Source organism: Thermobia domestica, chromosome 9 (genome assembly GCF_964235325.1).
Source record: "Thermobia domestica chromosome 9, izTheDome1.hap1.1, whole genome shotgun sequence".
Classification (NCBI taxonomy): Eukaryota; Metazoa; Arthropoda; class Insecta; order Zygentoma; family Lepismatidae; genus Thermobia; species Thermobia domestica.
In genome coordinates this window covers 72,010,227-72,035,559 of record NC_137462.1, presented here as the reverse complement: position 1 = coordinate 72,035,559, position 25,333 = coordinate 72,010,227, and the positions used below count along the sequence as shown (strand labels likewise).

The window sequence follows — 25,333 nt, the reverse complement described above, 5'->3', positions numbered from 1 at the left end:
TGCCTCAAGTGATTTTAAAGATTTCTAAACACTAGTGCAAAACCGGGCTCTGCCGTTGCGACCGATTTACAGGTCTTGAGACGAAAGTAAGAAGGGTCTTACGCACACAGTAAGTAAAAACAATTAATATGCCGGTAACTTTCCCCCAAATGGGTGTATCTTAAAACTAACCTCACCATTATTTTTCTAATTAAATTCTAGCCCGAAATTATGTATCATATTACCCTATTCCCATTTTGAAAACTTGATCTTAATTCAAAATGTCGGATTTCAAGATGGCTGCCATCAAGGTCATATCTACCATACGATTTCCCCCCAGGACTTATATGTATCCACATGGTTTTTCTTCACTTTTCTTCATTAACGCTCCGTTTACAAAGGGTAGTAAGGGGCTTCTGTAGTAATCTCTAATAACCACATCACAACTCTTAAAAGTTATTAAAAAAAAAATAGAAAACATGCACCATGGCAAAAATTTGTCATCACAAGTAATGGTGCATACATGCCTTCTATCAGCAAAAAAAGTTTCGTTGAAATTGGAGCCGGACATTTGAGTGATGTCCCTTGTGGGATGTGATTGAACGTGACGTCAGAACACATCGCCCCCCTTCCCGGAATTTACGGGAATTAGGTGACCTGAGTGAGCACATGTGGTGCCAGCTCTCTCCTGCGACCTATCAAGAATCATTGCATGTATGCCAAGACGTGTCGCCGTTTTTATCCATGCCAAAAGTCGACATACTGACAATTAGGTAGGTAGTCATGATGGTCTGGCTGATGTGTGGGTATATTTTAACTCGTACATTTTGTCTCGACTCGAATTTCGAGACGTCTCGACTCGAATTCGAGTCGAGTCGAGACAGAGACTGTCGAGTCGAGACACGAGTTGAGACAGAAACATATTTTCGAGTCGAGACACGAGTCGAGACAACATTTTCTCGAGACGAGTCGAGACAGGCTTAAATCTCGACTCGACTCGACTCGAATGCATCCCTAGTTTTTAATGACCATATAAGTGCATATTTGAACCATGTTTTTTTTTAAATTATAAAATTATTTGGGTCGGTCCCAATGTTCCTGTTCGGTAGGAAGCCATTTTTGTAACATTATGATTCAATTCCGTATGTCTCTATGTAGGGCTGGCCATTTATATGATAGGTTGGTCTCAACGTTGATTCGGAGTTACCAGTAACGCCGACTATATAGCCACTGGACAAAATGGTTCGGAGCACAGAGTTCGGGTCAGATTGTTTAGGCAATATACGCTAAATACAGACTCTAATTTTGTCACTAGTGTTGATACAGCTCAATATGAATATTGTTGAGTTGTATGAGCACTAATACAAAGTATAAATATCCTAAAATTGAATGAGCAAATTAATTACTATATTTTCATGCTATAATATACATATAAATTTATACTATCATATTATATTGTGTAATTATATGATTTTGAAAGGATACGTGAAACTTGTATTTTGAATTTTAATACACATCACTTGAATATCACTACAAAAACGTACTAACACTTTAAATTATAAGTTGGAGTTTTATATGCGTTAACATATGAATTTGATTAACATTAACGTGAGAAAACAATTTTGCCATAGACCCAATAATTGTATTTTGCATATCACTCGCAGAAGATACAGTTGACTGATTTGTAATCACTGCACCATTCATTAGTGATAATTGCTTATTTCAGTTTTCCAAATATCGTGCAGACGAATTTCCCTGTGTTCTTTTGCGTTCCTTCGGGAAGAGTTGACTAAATAATATTGATGATGAGGTATTTTTTCACACTTTCAGCCACTATTTGTACAAAATAATTTGGTGTTAATAACTTTCCTACATAATTATAGTTTCTGCGCCTACTTGGAGCAGGATTGCCAACAGTCCCGATTCTGTCGGGACTGTACCGATTTCTGGCTGATGTGTTCCGTGTCCCGACACTCGTCGAGACGCATATTGTCCCGATTTATCGATTTTCAAAGTCAATATTTTAATGGGCCATTTTTACAAAGGAATACCTTATTCTTTTACACGCACAGTTTAAAGTACAGAATCAATTTAACAAATTTGTTTTTAATTTGACTCATGAAAAAAGTAGTTAGCAGCTCTCCTTTAATTTATAGTTATTCCCAAAGGAAATAGCCAAGGGAAGGACTTGTTTAGTTGATAGGCTGTTTCAGTCATTCTTTATAGGAACTCATTTGTTGGTGATAAAAATCAAACATTTTATATAGTTTTCTTATATTAAATAAATTACAATTATTTCAGTTTGAATTTGTTGTATAATGATAACCAAAGAATAAAACTTGACTTTAGTAGTACCTTTTTGTCAGTAATTCCCTAACAATGTTATGAACTCATTTGTGATGTAAATTCCATATAGTTTTCTCTCTAAACTTTGTTTATATCAAATAAATTGCAGTTGTTTTGGTTTGAATTTGTTGCATAGGCCCATATTGCTTATACCTAGTGATGAGCAGTGAGTGGGAACATAAACAAATAAAAAAAAGAGGTGCTGCATTCATTCTGGTTCATGCTATTCAGCTGATTATTTACATTGTTTTCAACGACTCGTCGTGCGTATAGTCGTCTCCGGGAGGGGGGGGGGTAATCAACACCGATTATCCCGTCCCGATTTTTTCTTAAGAAAAGTTGGCAACCCCGACTTTGAGGCAAGGGCGCCGATTTCTCTGTAAATTTTGGGGGGTCCATTGAGATGCAGAAGTTATATATATATGAGGATTTTAAGACAAATTGCATTCAAATTATGCCAAATATTGTATATTCATAAATTCAATAGGGGCCCACGTGAGCTTTTGGGGGGACCCCCAGGATCGGAGCCCTTGCTTGGAGGGCGCAGTTTACGAACAACTTACAACATGCACTCACTGTCGCACCGGCGCTGGAGGTAGACTAAAATCTTGCTTCTAATTCTATAGCCTGTCTTGTCGTGCTTCTACTAAAGGGAAATTCTCGATTTCACTCACAACGCGAACTGAATAAATACATCACTGATGTAATTATTAAATTTAGTAGTAGCGGTTCGTGGCCTGTAAAAGTACAGGTTACAATGTTGCAATATCAAACGTATGTAGTTACGCGCAAGTGTTCCCCTCCCCCCAGCATTCTTGAGTCTTATCCAAAAAATATTAAGGAAATATGAAGAGAAAAGTCCTTATAAGCTCCATTTGTATATTTACTGATTAAAGTCTATTCTCTAATATTGATTTAATATATAAGATATTTCCTTTTTTTTCAAACAACCTCTATCAATTTACGTTTATACACTATTTATATACAAAACTTCTATGTTCATGTTATTGAACAAGAGATAAATCGAATATATAGCATGTGCTGAAGCCATGAATGACATCGTTAACACAAAAAGAAGAAAAAAAGCAAGAAAATTGCATATATTCATGCACACAGTTAAACAAAATTATTTAATTAAGTAAACTATGCATTATTTTAGAATGGAAGGTCTTTCTTCGTTCTTTTCGAGCTTCAAATTCTTCTATGACTTCATTGAAATCTGAAATGCTGCTCGCCAAGTTTTTCTGAATAGAAAGCATCGCTACTGCAAATATTTTCCGCTTTATTTTCTTTAAGGTACAGAAACACCTCTCTCCTCCGAAAATATGCATTTTGTCAGCATTTCTTTGTATGAATATAAGGGACAAAGAGTTCATTTTCAGTAACTACGTAATTTTGTCTGCTGTTCTATTATAAAGAAGCATGAAATCTAAGATTTTTTCCTTCGAAAATGAAAAAAAAAAAAAATAATAGTTTAACATTCCAGCAATTTAGGCTAAAGAAGACAGATGAGTATTGAAAGTGAATAATTTGAGATTAATTTTTTATGCTCTCCGCCGAAAACTGAACACGGGATCATGTGCACGAGCGACACACAGCTAGGAATTAGACCAGTGGTAAGATCTTCTTCGAGTCTCGATCGGCCCCCTTCCCCCCAGAATAGGATATTTTTTTATTTTAAAAATAAAATCTATCCCAAGAATTTTTACCTTTGTATTATAAATGTAAAATAAAATCTATTGACTTCGAACGACTGCCCTCCCCCAAATATTCAGCTTGGATCCGCGCCTGCTACCACCAGATGCGTATTTGCTCTTTGCGAGTTTCTGTTTGGTGACTAACTTCTTTCTTCCAAGCGTCTATATCTCACTCAACCTATCAATTGAGTCAAGCTTTGCCAAACGGAGGAATTCGTAACTACTACAAAAGCTGACTATATACCAGTTGCAACGAAATAGCAACTGGAAACGCGTAATACGGGAGGATAGCGGCGATGCAAGAATAAATCCACTTCCTCATGTTAAGAGATAGGAGCTCGCTGCCATATGCTCAATGTTACTGCTTCCAGTGGCAACGCTTGCTGCCACTGGATTTGTATATCACTCTCTTTCTTTCAGTTTTTTATTTTTATTTATTTATTTATTTATTTATTTTTTAGAAATGCATCAATACTGTTTTGCGCTCAAGAGCAAAGATTTATTTTTTACTGATACACTACTTTAATGCTTAAAAAATATCTTTAGTATTAAAGAAATATCCGGTTGCACAACCATGCAACATATAGTACCAGCCGCCACTGAAATTTAGCTATGATTTCATCAGTTGAAACGCATTGTCGAGGTTCTTTCTTTCTTTATTACCAAACAAGAAGTGAAACTGTCCAGCACAATCTTGGACAAAGTCAACAGCTCTCACCGTCAGTCATATATAGTATGTATTGTACAGGTAGTGGACATTGAAACTGAAACACTTACGTAAATAACAGAATGTTCGCGGGTCTCACCAGAGCCAGCTGGTAGTTTATATTGAGCTTTTGTGCAATGAATCACGTGTGTGGGTCCTTGGTAGTCACTCCAGTAGAAAAAAGTTCGTCAGTGAACGTCAAATCGTGTGTATAGAGCGGTATAATGGGGGACATATCCAACTTAAAAAGAGGTAGATAGTAGAGGTACGTCTAACAGGTGCATATGTGTCCAAAACTGCAACACTTTGTGACGTCTCATGAGCTACAGTGTCTAGGGTGATGTGTACATATGAACAGGAAGTATGCACTACATCCAGGAGCAACTGCAGGGGGAAAACGGAAGTTGTCTGAAAGGGACGTCATTACAATGACTAGGATTGTTGCACAAAAACGGAAAACCACCCCGTCGGCAATCACCGCAGAAGTGAACACATCTCACAGAAACCGTGTGCACGAAAACAGTCTGTTGATGCCTGCATAAGGCCAATATCCATGAAAAGGTTGAGATGCCGAAGCCTTTCGTCTATAGCACAAATGCCGCAAAGCGGGTTCAGTGGTACCAAAGGCATAAAAGCTGGACGTTGGATAACCTAAGACGTGTAATATTCGCGAATGAGTCCAGCTACACTGTTTTCCAAACAACAAAGTGTTTGTCTGGAGAAGCCCCTTTGATACATAGGACCCAGACTGCTTGGTACCCACAGTCACACATAGAGATGGATCCTTGATGGTTTGAGGTGCAATATCATGGCAGACGTTGGGCCGCTAACTGTTCTAGAGGGGTGTGTCACTGCCAAGGATTATAGGACCATTTTCACGCTATGGTTCGAACACTTCCCGGACAATGGCGCAGTGTTCCAGGATGATAGCTGTCTCATTCTAGAGGCCTGCACGGGCTCGGGCCGTACACTTTTAAATATACAACCATATTTCTCGAGCCTTTTCGGGCCTAACTTTGTAAATACACTGAACGATATTTATTGGACCGATCTTTCTGGAGAATTTTTAAACCACATCTAAATTTGCAATTTGAGACGCCCGTACTAAAATTCTGATTATCATTATGCAATTGAGAGCAAAGCTAAGAGAGAAAAACTAAAAGTAACAGAAATGAACATGCTTAGCTCATCTGTGAGTGAAAGTATTGTTTCTTACATGGAATTAAAGAAACAAAAGCATTCAGAAATTGTTTTATTTTTTTCTTCTTCAAGACAATGTTAGTTTATATTTTAGTATTTTTAATTATTTCTTTCTTTTGCTGATATCGGACGCATTTCTTTAACAAATTCTCCACAAAAATATAACATTTCCATTTTCACTTGTAAAAGGAGAAACAAATGTTACTGTAACTGAATCACAACACAATGGATGTCGAAAATATTACAAAATTACAAAAAGTAGAATATGTATTAATGAAAAATAAGCGCTGCAAAAGTAAACTGCACAATTAAACTTCTAATTGTTGTAAATAAAAAGACAATTTTTGCGTTATTAAGTTTCTGTAATTCGGGCTTATTTCGGGCTCACTTGATTATCACATGGGCTCGGGCTAAAACATATTTCGGACTCGCGTCGGACCTCATAATATAAATTCACGAGCCGGGCCGGGGCCCGGGCTAACAATTTCAGCCCGTTCAGACTTCTATCTCATTCACACTCCTAAATTTGTCGCAGAGCATGATAGTAAAGTTGAACATCTGCCATAGCCCGCTCAATTGCAGGATCTCAACATTATTGAGCCTGTATGGAATTGGTTAGAGGACCGAGTGAGGAAATGTTTCCCTCCATCATGTGAACGTGCTGAACTTGTCACTGCGCTTCAAGAGGAATCGGTGAAATTCCCTCTGCAAGTGAGGCTCATCCAAGAAGACAACTTCTCCGACAGCTTCCGGTCATTGTACCAACGACCAAAGTGGAGCATCCAGAGAAAAGATCACTACGAAGAAAGATGAAGGGACATTACTTTCTTGCATGTAACATTTTTCGCTTTATGAAATCAGTTTGGGAACTGCTGCATTGTGTACGTAAGTAATACTGATATAAATATTTTTAAATGGTCTTCTTTATATTTGCAGCCTTCTTGATCATTCAGGGTCCCGTTTGTATGCTTATATATATATATATATATATATATATATATATATATATATATATATATATATATATATATATATATATATATATATATATATATATATATATATATATATATTTGGTCTAGGAATTAATTCGTGCGGGTGGACAAGAGATGGCGCAACAAACGGAGCGTCCCACAGTTCCGTGTATCCACAAATGTGTTGCAAACCCCTGTCATCGCGTATCGTTCGTAGTATAGGGCAGTGGATTAAAGCGTCAACAACACCAGTTTGTAGTTAAGTGAACATGGCGCAATTTGTTTTTGCGGGGTGTCCTGCTGCATTACTTTAACATGCAGAAAAGTGCGACTGAAAGCCATCGTATTTTGGTGGAAGTGTATGGTGACCATGCTCTAGCTGAGCGAACGTGTCAGAAGTGGTTTGCACGGTTTAGAAGTGGTGATTTCGGCTTGGCAGACCAAGAGCGAGCTGGACAGCCAAAAAAATTTCAAGACGAAGAATTGACAGCATTGCTCGAGCAGGATTCGTGTCAAACGCAGGAACAACTTGCAGCAGCATTAGGCGTTGATCAAACAACAGTCTCCAAACGCTTGAAAGCCATGGGAATGATTCAAAAGATGTCACATTGGGTTCCACATGAATTGAAAGACAGAGACGTTGAAAGACGAAAAACCATTTGCGAATTGCTGCTTCAACGACAGAGCACAAAGGGGTTTCTGCATCGAATTATTACGGGTGATGAGAAGTGGATCCATTACGAGAACCCTAAACGAAAAAAGGCCTGGGTGAAACCAGGTGAACCAGGTCCATCACAACCAAAACGAGATATTCACTGTGCAAAGGTTATGCTGTGCATATGGTGGGATATGAAAGGTGTGGTGTACTATGAGCTGCTGCAACCGGGTGAAACTATGAATGGAGAATGTTATCGACGACAATTAATGCGTTTGAAGCAAGCTCTGGCCAGAACACGACCAGAATGGGAGAACAGACATGATAAACGTATTGTTCAACATGATAACGCTCGCCCACATGTCGCAAAACCGGTCAAAACCTATTTAGAAAATGTCGGATGGGAAGTTTTACCCCACCCGCCGTATTCACCAGACGTTGCTCCTTCGGACTACTACTTGTTCGATTGCATGAACAACGATTTGATTGGACAGCGGTTTACTTCTTCAGAAGATATCGAAACATGGGTCTCTGACTGGATCGCTTCCAAGGATGAGGACTTCTTTCGCCACGGAATCCGTACATTGCCTGACAGATGGGCGAAAGTGGTGGCTAGCGATGGACAATATTTTTCTTAAGGTATTTATGTATTTTGTGTTTGTACTACAGCTTCAATGTGTGCGTACCAACCGCACGAATTAATTCCTAGACCAAATATATATATATATATATATATATATATATATATATATATATATATATATATATATATATATATATATTAAATAAAAGTCTCTACAATTCTGCAATGTTACAGACAATGTTAACCCAATACTTTTCTTCAAGAACTTACTTTTCCCTTTTCTTATCTGTTATCTATATGTATAATAGATAAATACTCTGTGTTCCAGCATAAGCAAAAAAGGAAAGAAATGTCTATTAAGTTTTACTCTCAGATTTCAGTTTGTTCATATTTGCACCTACATTCACTCAAATATTTAGGAAAATAAAAGGAATGCGATGCATTTCACACAAACTATAGATATTTAGAACTATTTAAAGCAGTTGTTTCCAATGAAATGCTCTGTGACGTCACAGTATGTTGTTCATATCCTCAGTAAACTTCACAGAGAGGCGAAGGGGCTGGCAGGTAACTCCAAATTATTACTCGTGGATTCATTACTACACGTACACTGCCAACACTTATTCTGCTTTTCTACTTCATGCCCCTACCCCATTCTTCGTTTAATCTAGTATTCAGATTGAATAATCACGCTCCTACGTCACACACTAGTCAACTGGAAATGACTGATTTAAAGCATAAAGGTCTGTCTTTTATTTTATAGAAAAATTATATTTTAAAACTCATCGTGCATACGGTAAACAAAAACATTTAAGTTACAAATACAGATACCTGTGAAATTAGATTGAAACTACAATAAGTACTTTTAAACTGTTTGAATAAATGTAACTACTTGCTCAAACATTTGAATAATGAATAAGAACTTAATACATTATACGTACTACATTTGACTAATGTATCATGATCCGCGAATTTTGGGACACTCTATCTAGGATTTACCTTAAGAGGTTAGTTTGTTTAAAATGAACGAATATATTGTGTAAATTATTCTGATTTTGTGAATAACCTTGCGAAATTATATTTTATTCGTTTTAGTATGTCATATTATTTATTTTGTTTTAATGCATTGGGCATTTATTATTAATACATACAGGGGGTCGACAAAAATTCTAAAAAACTTCATACAAGACACGTAAGTTTGGCCCTCCACTATGCAATACGTGATGCGGTTGCCGATCGTTTTGTGTTTTCAATGTGTCATGTGGACCTTCCTCTTCCGTCAGCAGTAACCAGTTCACCCGTGAGTGTTGTGGTGTGAAAGTGGTGCGGTAAAATGGGCGACCTGACAGACTTCCAAAGATGCATGATCGTTGGTGCCCGTCTGGTTGGAGCTTCAGTGGCAACAGCGGCAAACATTGTGGGGGTATCGAAAGGCACTGTGTCCAGTGTCATGAGGACATACACAATTCATGGGCAAACGACGTCTACAAAGCACACCAGTGGTCGAAAGACAATTCTGTTAGATAGGGACCGGAGGGCATTAAAACGAATTGTAGCAGCTAAAAAGAAGACAACTGTGATGAAAATTACGTCTGAACTTAATTCCGGCCTACAAAACCCGGTTTCATCGAAAACAGTGCGACGGGAACTTCATAAAATGAAAATTCATGGCAGGGCCGCTATCGCCAAACTCCTGGTCACAGCAGTAAATGCGAAGAGGCGTATCCAGTGGTGTAACAACCACAAGGCGTGGACTCATGAGCAGTGGAAACACGTAATGTGGTCCGATGAATCGACCTTCACCTTGTTTCCAACAATCGGTCGTGTTTACGTATGGAGAACACCGTCGCAGGCCTATGATACAGACTGTCTGCTCCCAAGTCCCAACTGTAAAGCATGGGGGTGGTTCTATCACAGTATGGGCAGTGATATCGTGGTTTTCTGTAGTTCCCATCATAGCCCTGCATGGAATGATGAATGCTAAGGCGTATGAGGCCATTTTGGGGGACCAGGTTCCATCCATGGCCCAAATATTGTTCCCTGATGGAGATGGCATCTACCAAGATAATTTGGCACCCTGTCAGGCTGCAAAAACGATGAAATCATGGTTTGAGGAGCATGACCAGAAGCTATCACACCTCCCCTGGGTCCCACAATCACCAGATCTGAACATTATTGAGCCATTGTGGTCTGAGTTAGAAAGGCGTGTTCGGTCTCATTACCCTCCGCCAGCATTCCTTTAAGGAACTGAAGCATGTTTTGGAGGGACAATGGTACAAAATTCCATACACCACGATTCAGGAGCTTTATACGTCCATTCCACTTCGGATCTAAGCTGTTTTGAACGCAAAAGGAGGCCCCACACCATACTAGGTATGATTTTCACACTTTTGGAAATATATTGTCCTTTCGGCACCCCCACCTAGTCCTAGCCTATATTTTACATTTTATTACAGTGATATTAGAAAATATGTTCGAAAATTCATTTTGGAGTGCTCGTTTGAGCGTCCCAGGCAGTGCCCGGTTTGCCCGATCCTTGGTATTTGTGCTTGGTTCTACCTAGCTGCAGTACGTGGCAATCAGGGGCGGATCGCCACCCGAGAAGAGGAAACTTTTTTATTTTATATATAAATAAAACCCATTCCAGAGTTTGAAGCTCTTAAAACTAGCTCTAAGTAGCAGTATTATAACTCCTCCCCTCCGCAGATGTCCGTTCTGGATCTACCCCTGGTTAAAATTATGCTGTGCCTCATAATCATGGCAACACTTTTTAACTCGTTTTAATTCAGATCTTATAGGTCATAGAATTTTTTATTATTGTCGAAGCCTTTTGCGCAGGGGAATTTTATTTAAAGTTAATAAGCTCAGCAAATGTAATATAGGAGTGATATCGTATTAATACAGGAGAGTTAATTTCTTAATTATACAGTGCTATAACCTCGACGAGTTTACAGTAATGCCAATAATTTGATACGAAAGTGTAATAAACTGTGAATGAAGTGAGCAGAAATTTTTATTCTTGCCATGTTCGGAAATGAAGACCACAAAAACGTGGGGCTTCATTTATATAATTTTGCTGTTTTTATTAAAAACCAGAGGCGCCGCCTAGTATATCGGAACGCCTTGCGCCCGTAGGCAATGCTTACCCTGCCTACCCTATTGCTATGCCACTGTTAGTATTTATAAAATTTAATTACCTGCACAGTCACCAGCCTCAGGAATCAGGTGTGGATTCATAAGCAACTCAATCGCTGCTGCTGCAGCTGCATTTTCATCCATTTCTTCAATATTTAAACCATCCAAAAACCTGGAAAAGATGGTAAAAGAAGTTTTAGCATTCTTACTTGAAGAAATAAACAGTATGTTTTGTATTGCGTGATATTTTCTCAATACTGAAATCGGAAGCAGTAGTAATTTCTACTATTTCCAGTTTTACTAGATATTAGAGAGGAAATGGGATATACAGAGTGCCTCTAAAGTAAGACCTATTTTAAAAATTTTATTATTAGAAAACTATTGTACTTTAGTTTCTGTTGTTAATTGCATGTGACGCATAGGTCTCTAACTTTTTTTTTTTTTTTTTCGTTTCGTTACAGATTTCTATACTTCCAAAGTTGATCACACGAGGCGATGTTCATCAAAGCAACAATTAATGGAGTTTGTTAGTGTTGAAAAGGTATTCTACGTGGTGCAATTCAATAAAACCTGCGTCATGAATTTTTGTTGTAAGGTTAAACTAAGAACAGTGTTGGATCTATGCCGGGGGCCCTACGTTACCCAGTTTTTTAACTGACAAAAATGATTTAAGCTGTTATTTATATATTTTTGAAAGTTTATAGTAAACTCATGATATATCTATCATAGTCTGTGTTCTAGCTAGCTCTCCGTTTTTACCTTCTAGATCCGCCACTGACTAAGGACCATGTTTAGGTGCCTCATCTTCCAAGAGACCTTTATGAATTGCGAATGAAGATTCGCATCAATTTTTATTTCACACGGTTCTCATATTCAGTCCATGTAATGACTTCACTTTACCACAAAACTTTCAGAACATTTGCACCATATAACACATACACACAACCCCCCCCCACACACAAACTCAAATACGAGGGTAAGTCAAAAATTATCCGTAGCTTAAGCTTCCTAAGAATACATTTCATCTCCATCCTTAACTCCCTACTAAAAGCGGAAGTGATAGAAATTCACTACAACTTCCGGTTTCAATATTGATCTACACCGAGTAGAAACGAGTCCTAGTTTTTTTTTATTGTTATGCTGTTGTGGTCATTCTGTGAAAGTTTGATCCTAATTCCTCCATTTGTCTTCCTTTTGTTGCAGATAGATCATGGCCACCTCATTAGAAGTTTGCACCAAAAACAAACAACGAGCACTGGTCGGACGGTGTATCAGGAGCCACAATACATCAAAGACTTCCGGCACAATACGGGAACGGTGTCTTGTCGCAACGGATGGATTGACAAATTCAAAAATGGTTCCTGATACACCTTCCGACGAGAAAAACCGGATCATTGCTCGTTGTTCCTCTTTGATGCAAACTTCTAATGGAGCGGTCATAATCTACCTGTAACAAAAGGAAGGCAAATGGAGGAATTAGGATCAAACTTTCACAGAATGACCACAACAGCATAACAATAAAATAAACTAGGACAGAGGTCAACTTAAACAATATAAGAGCTATGTCAAAATTGCGTATAATTTTTGACTTATCCTCGTATTTACAGATTTTTCATAAATTTTTTTAGTGGGACATAATTTAGAGACACCCGGTATTCTTGGAACGCTTGACTGATTGCAGAAAGCTACTTCTTGCTATCTAATAAATGTTTACTCTATAGCGATCAACGTTAAGACCCGATGTTGATTTTAGCCACTTCCGGTTTGAATAGGAGGTTAAGGGAGAACATGGTACCTATTCTTAAAAAAAAAAAAAAAAAAAACACTAAATCGACTCCAAGAAAAGTGCTACTCGCTATCTCATCGTTTCTACTCGGTGTAGATCAATATTGAAACCGGAAGTTGTAGTGAATCTCTATCACTTCCGCTTTTAGTAGGGAATTAAGGATGGAGATGAAATGTATTCTTAGGAAGCTTAATCTATTGCAGAAAGCAGCTTCTCACTATCTATTGCCATTGTTACTCTATAGCGGTGGACGCCAAACTTATGAAGCTTCTGAGCTGCCGTACCGTTTTAAAATCTTACTGTGAGCTACCAACCGAAAGAACTACCAGCTTTTTTTTTCTTTGGTGATATCTTCAAATAGATAAAGGATAATCGAAATGTGGAACAACAGCGCCCTAGCCAATATTATTTTACATGAGAAACCGTTATCACGACTCACTTATCTGCTTTCGATTTCGAGCCATTTTGAAAAATTGGCATTTATTTTCGCGTTTCTAAACAGCTGAAAACGGAAAGCCACTAGGTGACTTGTGATAACGGTACCCTCACGCAAAATAATATTGTCTAGGGCGCTCTTGTTCCATATTTCAATTATCTTTTATCTATTTGAAGATATCACAGAATTACTGTAAAATTAGCGGTATTTTAATTTCGCCGGGATGAAGACTCTTAAATGTTAGACTTGTTTATTGTCTATAAACTTACATTTCTAGTAAGTATGAAATCAAACTATCCAAGTTAGCAAATGCAGGGCCGTAACTTGTAAGGGGGCCAGGGGACAACTGTTCCCCCAGGGAAGCTCCCCGTCGTTCGAGGAGAGACCACTTTAAGACTATTCTTATTACTATTATTATTTAAGGCTTTAAATTATTCTTTATTTTCTTACTTCAGATATTCCTACGATACGAACATGAAATTATAAATGAAGCGTCAAACAGGTTCACTACATTACATAAACCAAAACAGCACACAAAAGGCAAATAAAACAAAAATGAGTCGTGGGCCCATTTTAGTAATATCGAGCTACTATTAGGGGCCCTAGAAATAATATTTAAACGTATGGCGAGTTAACGCGATCTAAAGAAAATGTCCCCCGCAAATTACTAGTAGCTTGGGATTGACAGTTTGGCGATCACTGCTTTATAGTGATCAACATAAAACCAGAATGATTTATTTCTACCATTTCCGGTTCGAATATCAATCGATCAACGAACTCGAGTCCGAAATTTTGACCGTCTACATTTTCGTAAAAATTGGTGGTGATCCATTAAATAGCTCTTGAGATTTTTTCTCTCGGACGGATACACGGACAGACAGAATAAACTAATATGAAGGGATTTTTGGCAAATTAAATTACTAAAAAAAAAATAAACATCTACAAATACTTTCGCAGGCTGTGTAAGGGAAGAGCGGGGGAATTGTGCGCACCTAAGCCAAATACGTTCGTGTGGTGTTGAGAATGAGGACAAAGAAATAGTAGTTATGTGAATAGGTTCTTTCCCCACTGTACCGTCATACAGTAATATTAGTTTAGGTCTATAATTCAACATAGGGAAATTATACTGCAATAAAGCAAGGTATGCGTGTGCTCGCAAGGTTCCACGCTATGGGGTAATTGGACGCAGAAGGCTGGTAATGGTGCGCAGCAAATCTGGTTAATGAAAACACGAATGCAGTTGTAATTCACACTTTATTAACATTAGTCTGAAATAGTAGTCGAGTAAACTAAGAAATATGTTCATAATATGGTCTTTTTTAACAAACGCTTTGACTAACTTCCGGTAATCCTGCTCAAACTTGTTCCCTCAGGCTGCATCACTCTAACATCAAGGTGTCACTGTAGGAACCCATGTAGCCAGTCCTTTCCTGCTAACCCCTACGTCTTTGTTAAAATCATTCTTTATTTTCATCTCTTCAGCATATCGAAATAGCACACGCCTAAGTTCTTTCGGTGTCAAGCCATAAAATACTTTACTCAAAGTAAGCGCATAATCAGCCCGGGGAGCCTAGGCCCCCCCAGTTTTTTGAGTTACGAAATAATTGAAGCTATTATTTATATATTTTTGAAATTTATAGTAAACTCACGATATACCTATCATAATCTAGGTTCTGCCCCCCCAATTTTTATCTTCTAGATCCGCCCCTGCACATAGTCTCTTAGTTCTAACTCTACTTTTTTGGAAAGGACTAAATGCCTGCCTAACCCTTTGGGGATCCTGGCATTTTGGGCTATTTTTTAGACTTTCAGTCAAGCAGCTACTGCATCGTCACTATTTATCCTAGGATCATGGTTCATACCTCATTCTCTTCAGAATAGAGCTGGCTTTCAAATGGTACCACTTGCATACCCATACCATATACCAGGAGAGAGAAAATTGATGTCGAAGGGAAAATTTTGAGAGGAAATTTTTTTGTCCAACTTTGGGCCCCCCTGCCCCCTTCCTGTGTGAACGTAGAGACCTCCAAAAAATCTGATAAATAGTACTTGGTAAACTAAATGTGTGTACCAAATTTGAAGTTTCTATCTTGAATAGTAAGGGCGGGAGAAATTTTATCAAAAATTCCCACAATGCCCCAAATTACCACAAAACTATTATCTCAGGGAAAAAATTTCCTGAGACATCCCTAATTACCCTAGGGTCATGTTTCGCCCATCATTCTCTTCAGAACAGAACTGCCTTTCAGACGGTATGACTCACTTGTCTCTATCATGTATGTAAAGGAGGAAAATCCCGAAGAAAGGGATTTTTTGCGTCTAAAAATCCCTTTTTTCAATTTTTGCTCCTCTGGACCCCCCTGTTTTAACGCAGAAATCGAAAAAAACTCCTGGTAAATACTACTCGGTGGACTGAATGTTTGTGCAAAATTTCAATCTTCTACGTGAAAAAATAGGCCCGCCAGAAAAAAATTCCCTACCATACCCCACTTTTACCCTATACAGAAGTATATTTGGATAAAAATTCACTGAGACGGCCCTAATTACCCTAGAATAATAATTCGACCGTCGTTCTCTTCAGAATGGAACTGCCTTTCAGACGGTATGACTCACGTGGTCCTATCATGTATGTGAGGCGGGAAAATGACGAAAAATGGGATTTTTGGCGGTAAAAATATCCCTTTTCTAACCCTTTGCCCCTCTGGCTCCCCCCCTGTTTTAACACTGACATCGGAACAAAAAATCTGGTAAATACTAATCTGTGGACTGAATGTTTGTGCAAAATTTCAATCTTCTACGTGAAAAAATAAGCCCGCCAAAAATATATATATACCGACAATGCCCCATTTTTCCCTATATAGAAGTATATTTTTCAAAAAATCCCTGAGACGTCCCTAATTACCCTAGGATAATGATTCGACCGTCATTCTCTTCAGAATGAAGCTGCCTTTTAGACGGTATGACTCACGTGTCCCCATCATGTATGTGAGGCGGGAAAATCCTGAAAAACGGGATTTTTGGGTAAAAATATCCCCTTTTTCAACCCTTTGCCCCTCTGGTTCCCCCCCGTTTTAGCACTGACATCGGAACAAAAAATCTGGTAAATACTACTTGGTGGACTGAATGTTTGTGCAAAATTTCAATCTTCTACGTGAAAAAAGAAGCCCGCCAAAAAATAATGAACATAGGGTTCATAAGGGAAAATTTCGATTTCAAAATTATGACGTCATCACCTTCTATGTCTGGACGCAGGACGGTCTGATACCATACGTAATGTCTTCTACAATGTATCTGGACTTGAAAAAAAAAAAACCGGACGAAAAAGCTCAAATAGAAGAGAAATAACGCAATGTACGAGGAAAAATGCGTATCGTACAAAATGTACGATAAGATCCCCGAAGGGCTAATCTTGGTGCTGATGGCCGGTTTAGTATCAAGTATTTTCTCAATGTTAATTCTGATATGTTGTAACATCTTCCTACTTCTCTAATTTTTTATGCCATCGCTCCGTATTGAATCGACAGCATTTTGCAAAGTTTCTTGCGAATAGGAATTCTTTTGTTGTTTTCCTAATGTACCTGCGTGATATCTGTAATGAATAATGATGAATAATGAACTTAGAACTTGTTCTACAATATTTGAATGAGTCGGGGAATCATACGCATTTGCCCTCACCATTATCCCATACGTGCCGTCGAAATAAACTTTATTCCCAACAATGGGACATTGAGCGACAGGGCAACCTCATTATAGTATGTTCTACAGGAAGAAAATTCCTTTCGCACTATACCTACTTTAATGTCATAAGTTCCAAAATGTAGGCTTACCTCCTTATTTTCCACAGCTCATAAATAACAACAAACGTAGGAATTTTCTTTGTCTCGTCTAGCTGACTCCTCATCAACACTGAACGCACTGGGTCGTGTCTGCAGTGTTTCGCCTGGAAGCACCTAGCAACCAACACCTCACTGTAGTTGCAGGTGATATTCCAAATATGAGAAACTGCGGTGCGCACGATTACCCGCCGCGCACGTTTCCCCCACTTTGCCCTACTTCTCATCGTAAATGAAAAATTTAAAAAGATGTATTTTTAAAAGAACAACACTACTTTTTACAAGATTCTTTAGAATCATATTAACATTTTTGCTTCAAATACCATTGAATTATATCCTGGTAAGATTAGGGTGACCATAAAATTTTCAGTTGAAAATGGGACAGGTTCCGGCTTTTTTGAGAAACAGGTCAGTGCGTAAATTAGTTCATGTTTACCTTAGCAATACATAATACATTTGTAATATAACATGATATATATGAGTTATAAAAATAAACAGCATTTAACTTACAATACAGTAAGACAGGATGCTGCATGCGTTTGCTCCTTTGCCCATGTTCGAATCCTTGATATTACATTGGGTAAGAAGTTGACTCTTGAACTGAATGAGTTGAGTTGATTTTGAGTTTAACGTCCCTTTCAGCAGCAAGGCTACTGCCAGGTGAAAAGAACGTGGCTAGGATTGTTACTGGTGCTGAATTAGCAACCCTGGACTTTTAGGACTAGTTTTGTCCTTATCAGCGCCCTGATATCAGAGCTCCCCCTCCTCTTTCTCTCTCTTACAGGACAAGGTCAAGTAATTCGATACTTGATGAAAAAGGAAAGATACGTTGAAGTTTGTTCAACTGTTAAAACCTCTGCTGTCTTTCGAGCAGTATTGCGAAAAATAGATCATGTTTAATGTAGGGAGAATATCAATTCAATTCTTACCTCTTTGTTGTTACCTGTACAAGGAGTAAAGGTACTAAGTTCGTTATTTACATCTTTCACTTGTATAGTGTAAAACGGGACCAATACTACTTTTTTCGTCTACTGACAGACGGCCGGGACACGCCCCTAAAACGGGACTGTTCCGGTGAATACGGGACGTATGGTCGCCTTTGCTGTTTTTTTTTTCTTTCTTTTAAGAAATCCTGCTTTAATTATGCTATGCAGGCTAAAGAATAAAGCATAGGAGTAAAAATTAGTATTGTTGTAATGCGAAAGTAGAAAGAAAACGAGGACCAGAACAAGAAGACAACAATGAGACTCATGGACACAGTGTCATTCCATCACAAGATAGCCAATGGCCATGCATTGAATCCGTGATCCTTCGAATAAAAGGTGAAAGCTTTATCACTCTGTTCCACGAAATTGAGACAATAAGAAAAAGTATATGGAAAAGTACAAAATAATTGTCTGTCTTCCATACGAAATTAGATTCTAACCTACTTACCCACAGTAGCTAAATGAAATCACTAACGAAACTAGTTGAATAGGGATAGAGTGACCAATTCCTTTTCCTTCTAGTTCTAAAGACGAAAACGATTTTTTAAATTATGTTTCTTGCAATCTACAGAGTGCACCAGAAGTAAACTCACTTTTTGAGTTATCAGTACATTTTTATTCTAAACAAGAATAGCATGAAACAAAATTGTAGGTACAGAGGAATGATGTAAAAATCAAGTCAGTTTTACAGTCTAATCCCTATTCTCCAATTGGAGGTCCGCCTGGAGGCCATTAACGCCGATGCATGCCTGCATCCGGAGACACACATTTCTGCACATCTGAACGGGAATGTTGTTGAATTCCTCGATGATTCCCACAGTCAATTCCGCAACACTTTTTATGGGTCTTGCACATACCTTACCCTTCAAACATCGCCATAGGGAGAAATGGAGGGGTGAGGTCTGGTGACCGTGGCGGCCACTCCATGTTTCCCAACGACCAATCCATCGCCCGGGGAAGGTATTGGGAAAAAAGTCACGGACAATTCGGGCAAAGTGTGGTGGAACACTGGCTTGTTGCCACCACAATGTGTCAAAATCATCCCTCTCCTTCAACAGAGGTATCACAGACTCCTCCAGTAAGTTCGTCTCCCCAGTCACTAAACCATCAAGGAAAAACGGTACCAACACACCGTCGAGCGTTTAACCAGCCCAAATCATCACACCACGACTCTGGTGATAATGTTCAACCCCTTTCACTACGATTTATTTTCTGAATTCTGATAATTGAAGTATAAGTTTTTAAATTTTATGATGAATGTAGTTCGTCATTGTGCGATTTGGCACCGGCAGGCCATGACAAGCTAGACTCGTCATTTCAGTGCAAGGGGTTAATTTTCAGGACGCCGTTACACACAGTTGTGACGGTTCACTGACCTTGACACATGGAACTTTGCCTTGTCTGTCCAGGCCATGTGGTTCTCGAAGTCGGAATTTTCCTCCACCATTCGAAGGTACCACTCAGCAAACTCGATACGGCGATCGAGATCGTCCAGAGTATGGAGCAGGCGAGGATGATACGGGCGCAGTTTCAAACCACTGAGAACTCTAGCAACCAATGACTTCGGGATATTCAGGGTGCGGGACAATCGTCGAATCTATTTCAATTTATTCAGTGACCTTGCAAGTTCCGCCTCTATCCGAGCAGCATTTGCGGAATTATTGACGGACCTAGGCCTAGCCGGCCTCTTGGCGTCAATTACAATACCAGTGGTATTGAAGTCTTTGTTTACCCTTGTTATTGCCTTCCGCTGTGGCGCAGGACCACTGTACAGCTCCTTTATTCGTCGCTGGATTTCCGTAACGTTGTATGTCTCAGAAAATAGGCGAATGCATTGGACATGTTTCTCAAGCATTAGGCGGGCAGCTATCTTGTAGTGTTGCCAACTGAAAAAAGGAAAGACACCATTACGCCGCAACACAAACAAAGCAAGAAACAAACAAACAACATCAATCATACAGCACCTACTGCACCTAACAAGTGAGCCACTACTTCTGGACACCCTATATATAGGTAGAGCGATTATCTCGGCCGAGTTAAGGAAGTCAATTCGTAAATATATTAATGCGTAATGGCCGTCCATATCCCATACATTCATAAATGTACGTTTCGCTTGATCCTCTTTATTATTTCAACAGTTTATTACATCTTAATTGAAATATTTCCCTGATTGCCTCATGGACGATTGTCAACACCAAAAGGTTTCATCTGCACCGCGACGTTGAATACGGTACCAGGAGTACTTCAGTGCTCGTAGTTTGAGGGTACATTTAGCAAAAAGGGAATTTTTCGATAAAACGTGAAAATGCAGGGAAATTCCCGCGCCGACTGATTGACCAGTATACAGTAAATGCTTAAATTTTGCTTTGTTTTTGAGACATAAACCAGTAAATTGCAGTAATTTGTATGTGTCTGTATGAAATAGCGTAAAAAAGGAAAAAGTAGAAAAAAAAGAAGCAAAAAGCAAATGAATGGAACAAATGTGGTTGGCACAAACTTTAATATAGACAAATTAGTCTTATCAATGACTTCTATCACAGGAAATGGACACTTAACAAACTAGGGAAAATTTGATAACCCGAGGGAAATTTTCTTAGGGAAACCTACGAACACTGGTCACTGGTGTACACAAATACGTAGTAAACAATTATTACGTGGATTTGGGATTTCCAAAAATCTTTTAGATATTTACACGTAATTAAGCCCATATTCACTGGGGGCTAGAAGGGACCCAGCCCCCCTAAATTTTTACTGGCCCATTAAAATTTTCATGGTAGACTTGCAAATAATATGGTGATGAACTATAATATGGTTTGGTCGCCCCCCTAACTTCTACCGTGCCCCCCTACATTTTGGGGCCGGCTACGGGCCTGCACGTAATCCATATGTATCCGTCCGTTAGAAACAAAATCTCAAGAACTTCTGCTATTTATTGGATCACCATCAATTTTGGACAGAATAATCCTTTCTGTTTATTATGCCAGTCTCAATACATAGTCTTCGCGGTAAATTAAATAGCTTTTTAAGCACTAACCTGAAAATATTAAAAGACTACAGAACAATAATGAGGAAAGAATTTGAAATAATATGAAACCTGAGAAGTATATTTTAACATCCTAACATTATAAAGTTAATCTTTAAAACTTAAATGGGTCCCCTTTTAGCATGGGCCTCCCCGCATCGCGGGCCCGTTAGTTGCGATAATCCTCCGAGAAGGACTTCCCCTACAGGTCACCCGCTGAAATTATCACTGCTCAGCACCAAACTTATTTCCACCCATTCATTGAACTAAATTAATCAGACGAACACATTACATCCATATCCGAGGCTGGATTCGAACTATAGGCCTACCGTGCCGCACAGTGATAGTCGAGATGTACGAGATAGATCAACATCCACGAACCTGGCCATCATTACTAACTACATCTCAACGGAGATAGATAAAGGTAATCAGGTGGATGTAATCTATACTGACTTTTCTAAAGCTTTCGACCTAGTGGATCATGACATTTTACTAACCAAACTAAACTCTTTCCACTTTTCTCAAGAGTACAAACAGCTAATATCTTCCTACTTAAGTAACCGAAGGCAATCAGTTGTTTATAAAGGGTGCATCTCTGAAAAGTTCAATGATTTGTCAGGAGTTCCCCAGGGCTCAAATCTCGGACCGCTTTTGTTTCTCTTAGCAGTGAATGATTTGCCGACTAGAATTAAACATGCTAACTGTCTTCTATTTGCAGACGACCTCAAAATATATATTAAGGTAGATTCAATTGATGATTGCGAGAAAGTACAACAAGACTTAACTAATATTATGGAATGGTGTAATAAAAATAAATTTAAAATGAATGTAAATAAATGTAACTTCCTACGTTTTACACGTAAGAATAGTTATGTAGACTATACTTATTCGATTGTCTGGACAAAATTAAGCTCTCCCAAGTATATCAAAAATCTTGGAATTTTCTTTGGTGAAAATTTAACATTTAAGCATCATATGGAAACAGTGACGAGCGAGGCTTATAGAAACCTTGGTTTTATCATGAGGCTAGGTAAAGAGTTTCGTAATGATTTAACTTTAATGAAATTGTACTTCACTTACGTTCGGTCAAAGTTAGAATATGCTACTGTTGTGTGGACACCAAATATGCAAAAATACTGATATGATTGAGGGAATACAGAAAAAATTCCTAAGACTTCTAACGTACAGGAAAACTGGGCTTTACCCGAAATATGAATCTTACAGAGAGCTACTGGAAAATTATCAATTACCCACTTTATACGAAAGAAGAAGATATAATGATCTAATATTTTTATATAAATTAATACATGATAAGATTGACTCTATTGAGCTGCGTTCGTTGCTTTGTTTCCAAGTCCCATCAACCAGAACGAGGATAGGAAACACATCTACGTTTTACCAAAGAAAGGCAAGAACAAATATCCTTCGGAAATCTCCTATATGGAGGATAAGCACTCTCCACAATGAGGTCGAAAAAGACTTCAATATTGATATATTTAGCATGTCGGAAAGTGTGTACAAAAGAACAATTAAACAGGCATGTTTTGAAAACAGCATATAAGGAGCTCATATACTAAAGACAATATGAATGTGTGTGTTTTTTTTTTTTTGTCTATTTGTAATGTGTATTTCTTTTAATTATTTGTATATCTCATTGTTTTGTATTAATATGTATTTCGTTGTCAAAGACAACACAATAATTGGGCCTAGAGCCTGTTGTGTTGTGCTTGAACTAAAATAAAATAAAAATAAATAAAATAAGATGTATTTCACAACAATGATTATTATTTTTAATTATGACAAAAGAACCAAACAATAAAAAGAAAAATAATTATCTTACCTTTCGGCCGGAAAAGCACGTAAATCAATATTTTATGGCAAAGGAACTCCTAACACGTACGGCAACATACAACAGCGTTTTAAAGTACAGGGTGTCCAATATACAATGCAACCCGGAGTTTGGGATAGTAGAACTTTTGAACCTGAAGCGATACATAAATAATGGTTATACCAAAATAAAACTTTGTTCATGCATATATTTTTAAACTAGGAAGTAACGATTGAGGTACACTAGGAACCACACACTGTTGCCAGATTTAGTCGAAGGTGTAAATCAATTTTTTTCCAAAACATGCAAATTGACTCATAACTCATACATATGGATGTTCTGTCGCTAATTTTCAGTTTGTTTAGTTGGAGTAGCTTGGAAACTGTGGAGCACAAAAAAGAATTTTTCATTTCCACCGATAACTAATCGGGTGAAATCTCTCTAAGGGGGAACCAGGGAAATCGTAGATTTCATAAATTGACACTCTGAATTGGCAACATTGCTGATGTTTCAGTGCATCAAAAGATGTGTTAAGATCTTCCTACGTTATGCAATTCCTGAAAACAATGAAAAATAAACTTTGAAATTATCATGATAAAACTTTTACTTAAATGCACCCGGCAACACTGCTATTCATTTCTATGAGGCTACTTAAAGCAAAAGGTATACAAGAACAGTTCTCGAACTATTCAAGACCTGGAAACGAACATTCGCAGTGCCACTGAGAACATTAACACTTCTACTCTTCGTAAAGTTGCTACCAACCTGGCGAAACGTATGAACCAGTGTTTGAATCAAAACAGGGGACACTTCCAGCATCAGCTGTAGAGCTGATAACTCATTGCATGGTAGTAGCAGTGTTGTGGGGTGCATGTACCTAAAAGTTTTATGATAATTTCAAAGTTTCTTTTTCATTGTTTTCAGGAATTGCGTAACGTAGACAGATCCTTAACACACCTTTTGATGCACTGAAACATCAGCATGTTGCCAATTCAGAGTGTAAATTTATGAAAACTACGATTTCCTAGTTCCTCCTCACAGAGGCCTCACCCAATTAGTTATTGGTGGAAATGAAAAAGAAAAAATATTTTTTTCTGTTCCATAGTTTCCAAGCTAACCCAACTAAACAAACTAAAAATTAACGACAGAACATCCATACGTATGAGTTATGAGTCAATTTACATGTTTTGAAAAAAAAAAAAATTCACACCTTCGGCTACATCTGGCAACAGTGTGTGGTTCCTAGTGTACTTCAATCGTTGTATCCTATTTTTATAATATATTTGCAAATATGGTATAGCCATTATTTGTGTATCGCTTCAGGTTCAAAAGTTCTACTATCCCAAACTCCGGGTTGTATTGTATATTGGACACCCCGTACTATATACTGTATAAACCGAGAAAACTAAGGCTACCAGACGTCCCGATTTAGCCGGGACAGTCCTTTCTTTTCAACTCTTGTCCCAACTTTTTTGAGACTACAGTCGGGACGCAAGAATGTCCCGATTTTTAAACATTCACTGAGACACGTTAAGTGCCCTTCGTATTGAAAAATTGTAAATAATTAGAAAATAATCCTTCAAAGGCTTTCTTTTTAAAAACTTCTTTTATAGCTTACCAGAACAAAAAATCGTACAACAATAACACAACCGCTTTTCAAAGTCAAACATATTGTTTGCATTTAAACAATCACGAAACTGTGCCGTTGTGAAGTCTCCTTTGTTGATAAGCTGCTGTGTTGTTGATTGTTGTCGGATCAAATGTCAAAAACAAACAATGGGAATGAGAAAAATATCAATAGAATAACTACGAACTACCATTGAAATTTATTGCTTAGTTTCATTGGGAGCTTTGTGCTGTGAACGCGCTACTTTTCGTTCCCTGTGTTTCTTCATCTCCAGCACTGTGATGGGCTTGTTGACAATATTATCTGGATCTTATAAGTGCCGAATTATTTGACGTGTCAGTGATGGCACTAAAACGTAAGTGTGTTTTTAACGATATACTTCAGAAAGAATATCCATTTCTGAAGAGAACCATTTCTGATTCTGACGTACGCTGTAACACATGTTCCTCTACATTTAATATTAGTCACGGAGGACGGTCAGACATTAAACATCATGTGAATAGTATGAAACACAAAAGTCGCTGTGAGTTCTAAAGCGTC

General features: G+C 38.1%; 2 protein-coding genes across 2 annotated transcripts in view; one reads left to right on the top strand and one right to left on the bottom strand.

The window, feature by feature from the left end:
* LOC145694744 (uncharacterized) overlaps nucleotides 1–12,340 on the top strand; it is a 184,683-nt gene extending 172,343 nt beyond the window's left edge. Inside the window, exon 2 of the transcript XR_014133042.1 lies at nucleotides 11,737–12,340. The gene's annotated coding sequence lies outside the window, so the exon portion shown is untranslated. The remainder of the gene's footprint in view (nucleotides 1–11,736) is intronic.
* The window catches only part of LOC145694743 (uncharacterized), a 126,928-nt gene that overhangs the window by 17,157 nt on the left and 84,438 nt on the right, over nucleotides 1–25,333 (bottom strand). Inside the window, exon 2 of the mRNA XM_081771350.1 lies at nucleotides 11,338–11,447. Within this exon, the coding sequence (XP_081627476.1) occupies nucleotides 11,338–11,419 (82 nt within the window). The 5' untranslated portion in view covers nucleotides 11,420–11,447. The remainder of the gene's footprint in view (nucleotides 1–11,337; nucleotides 11,448–25,333) is intronic.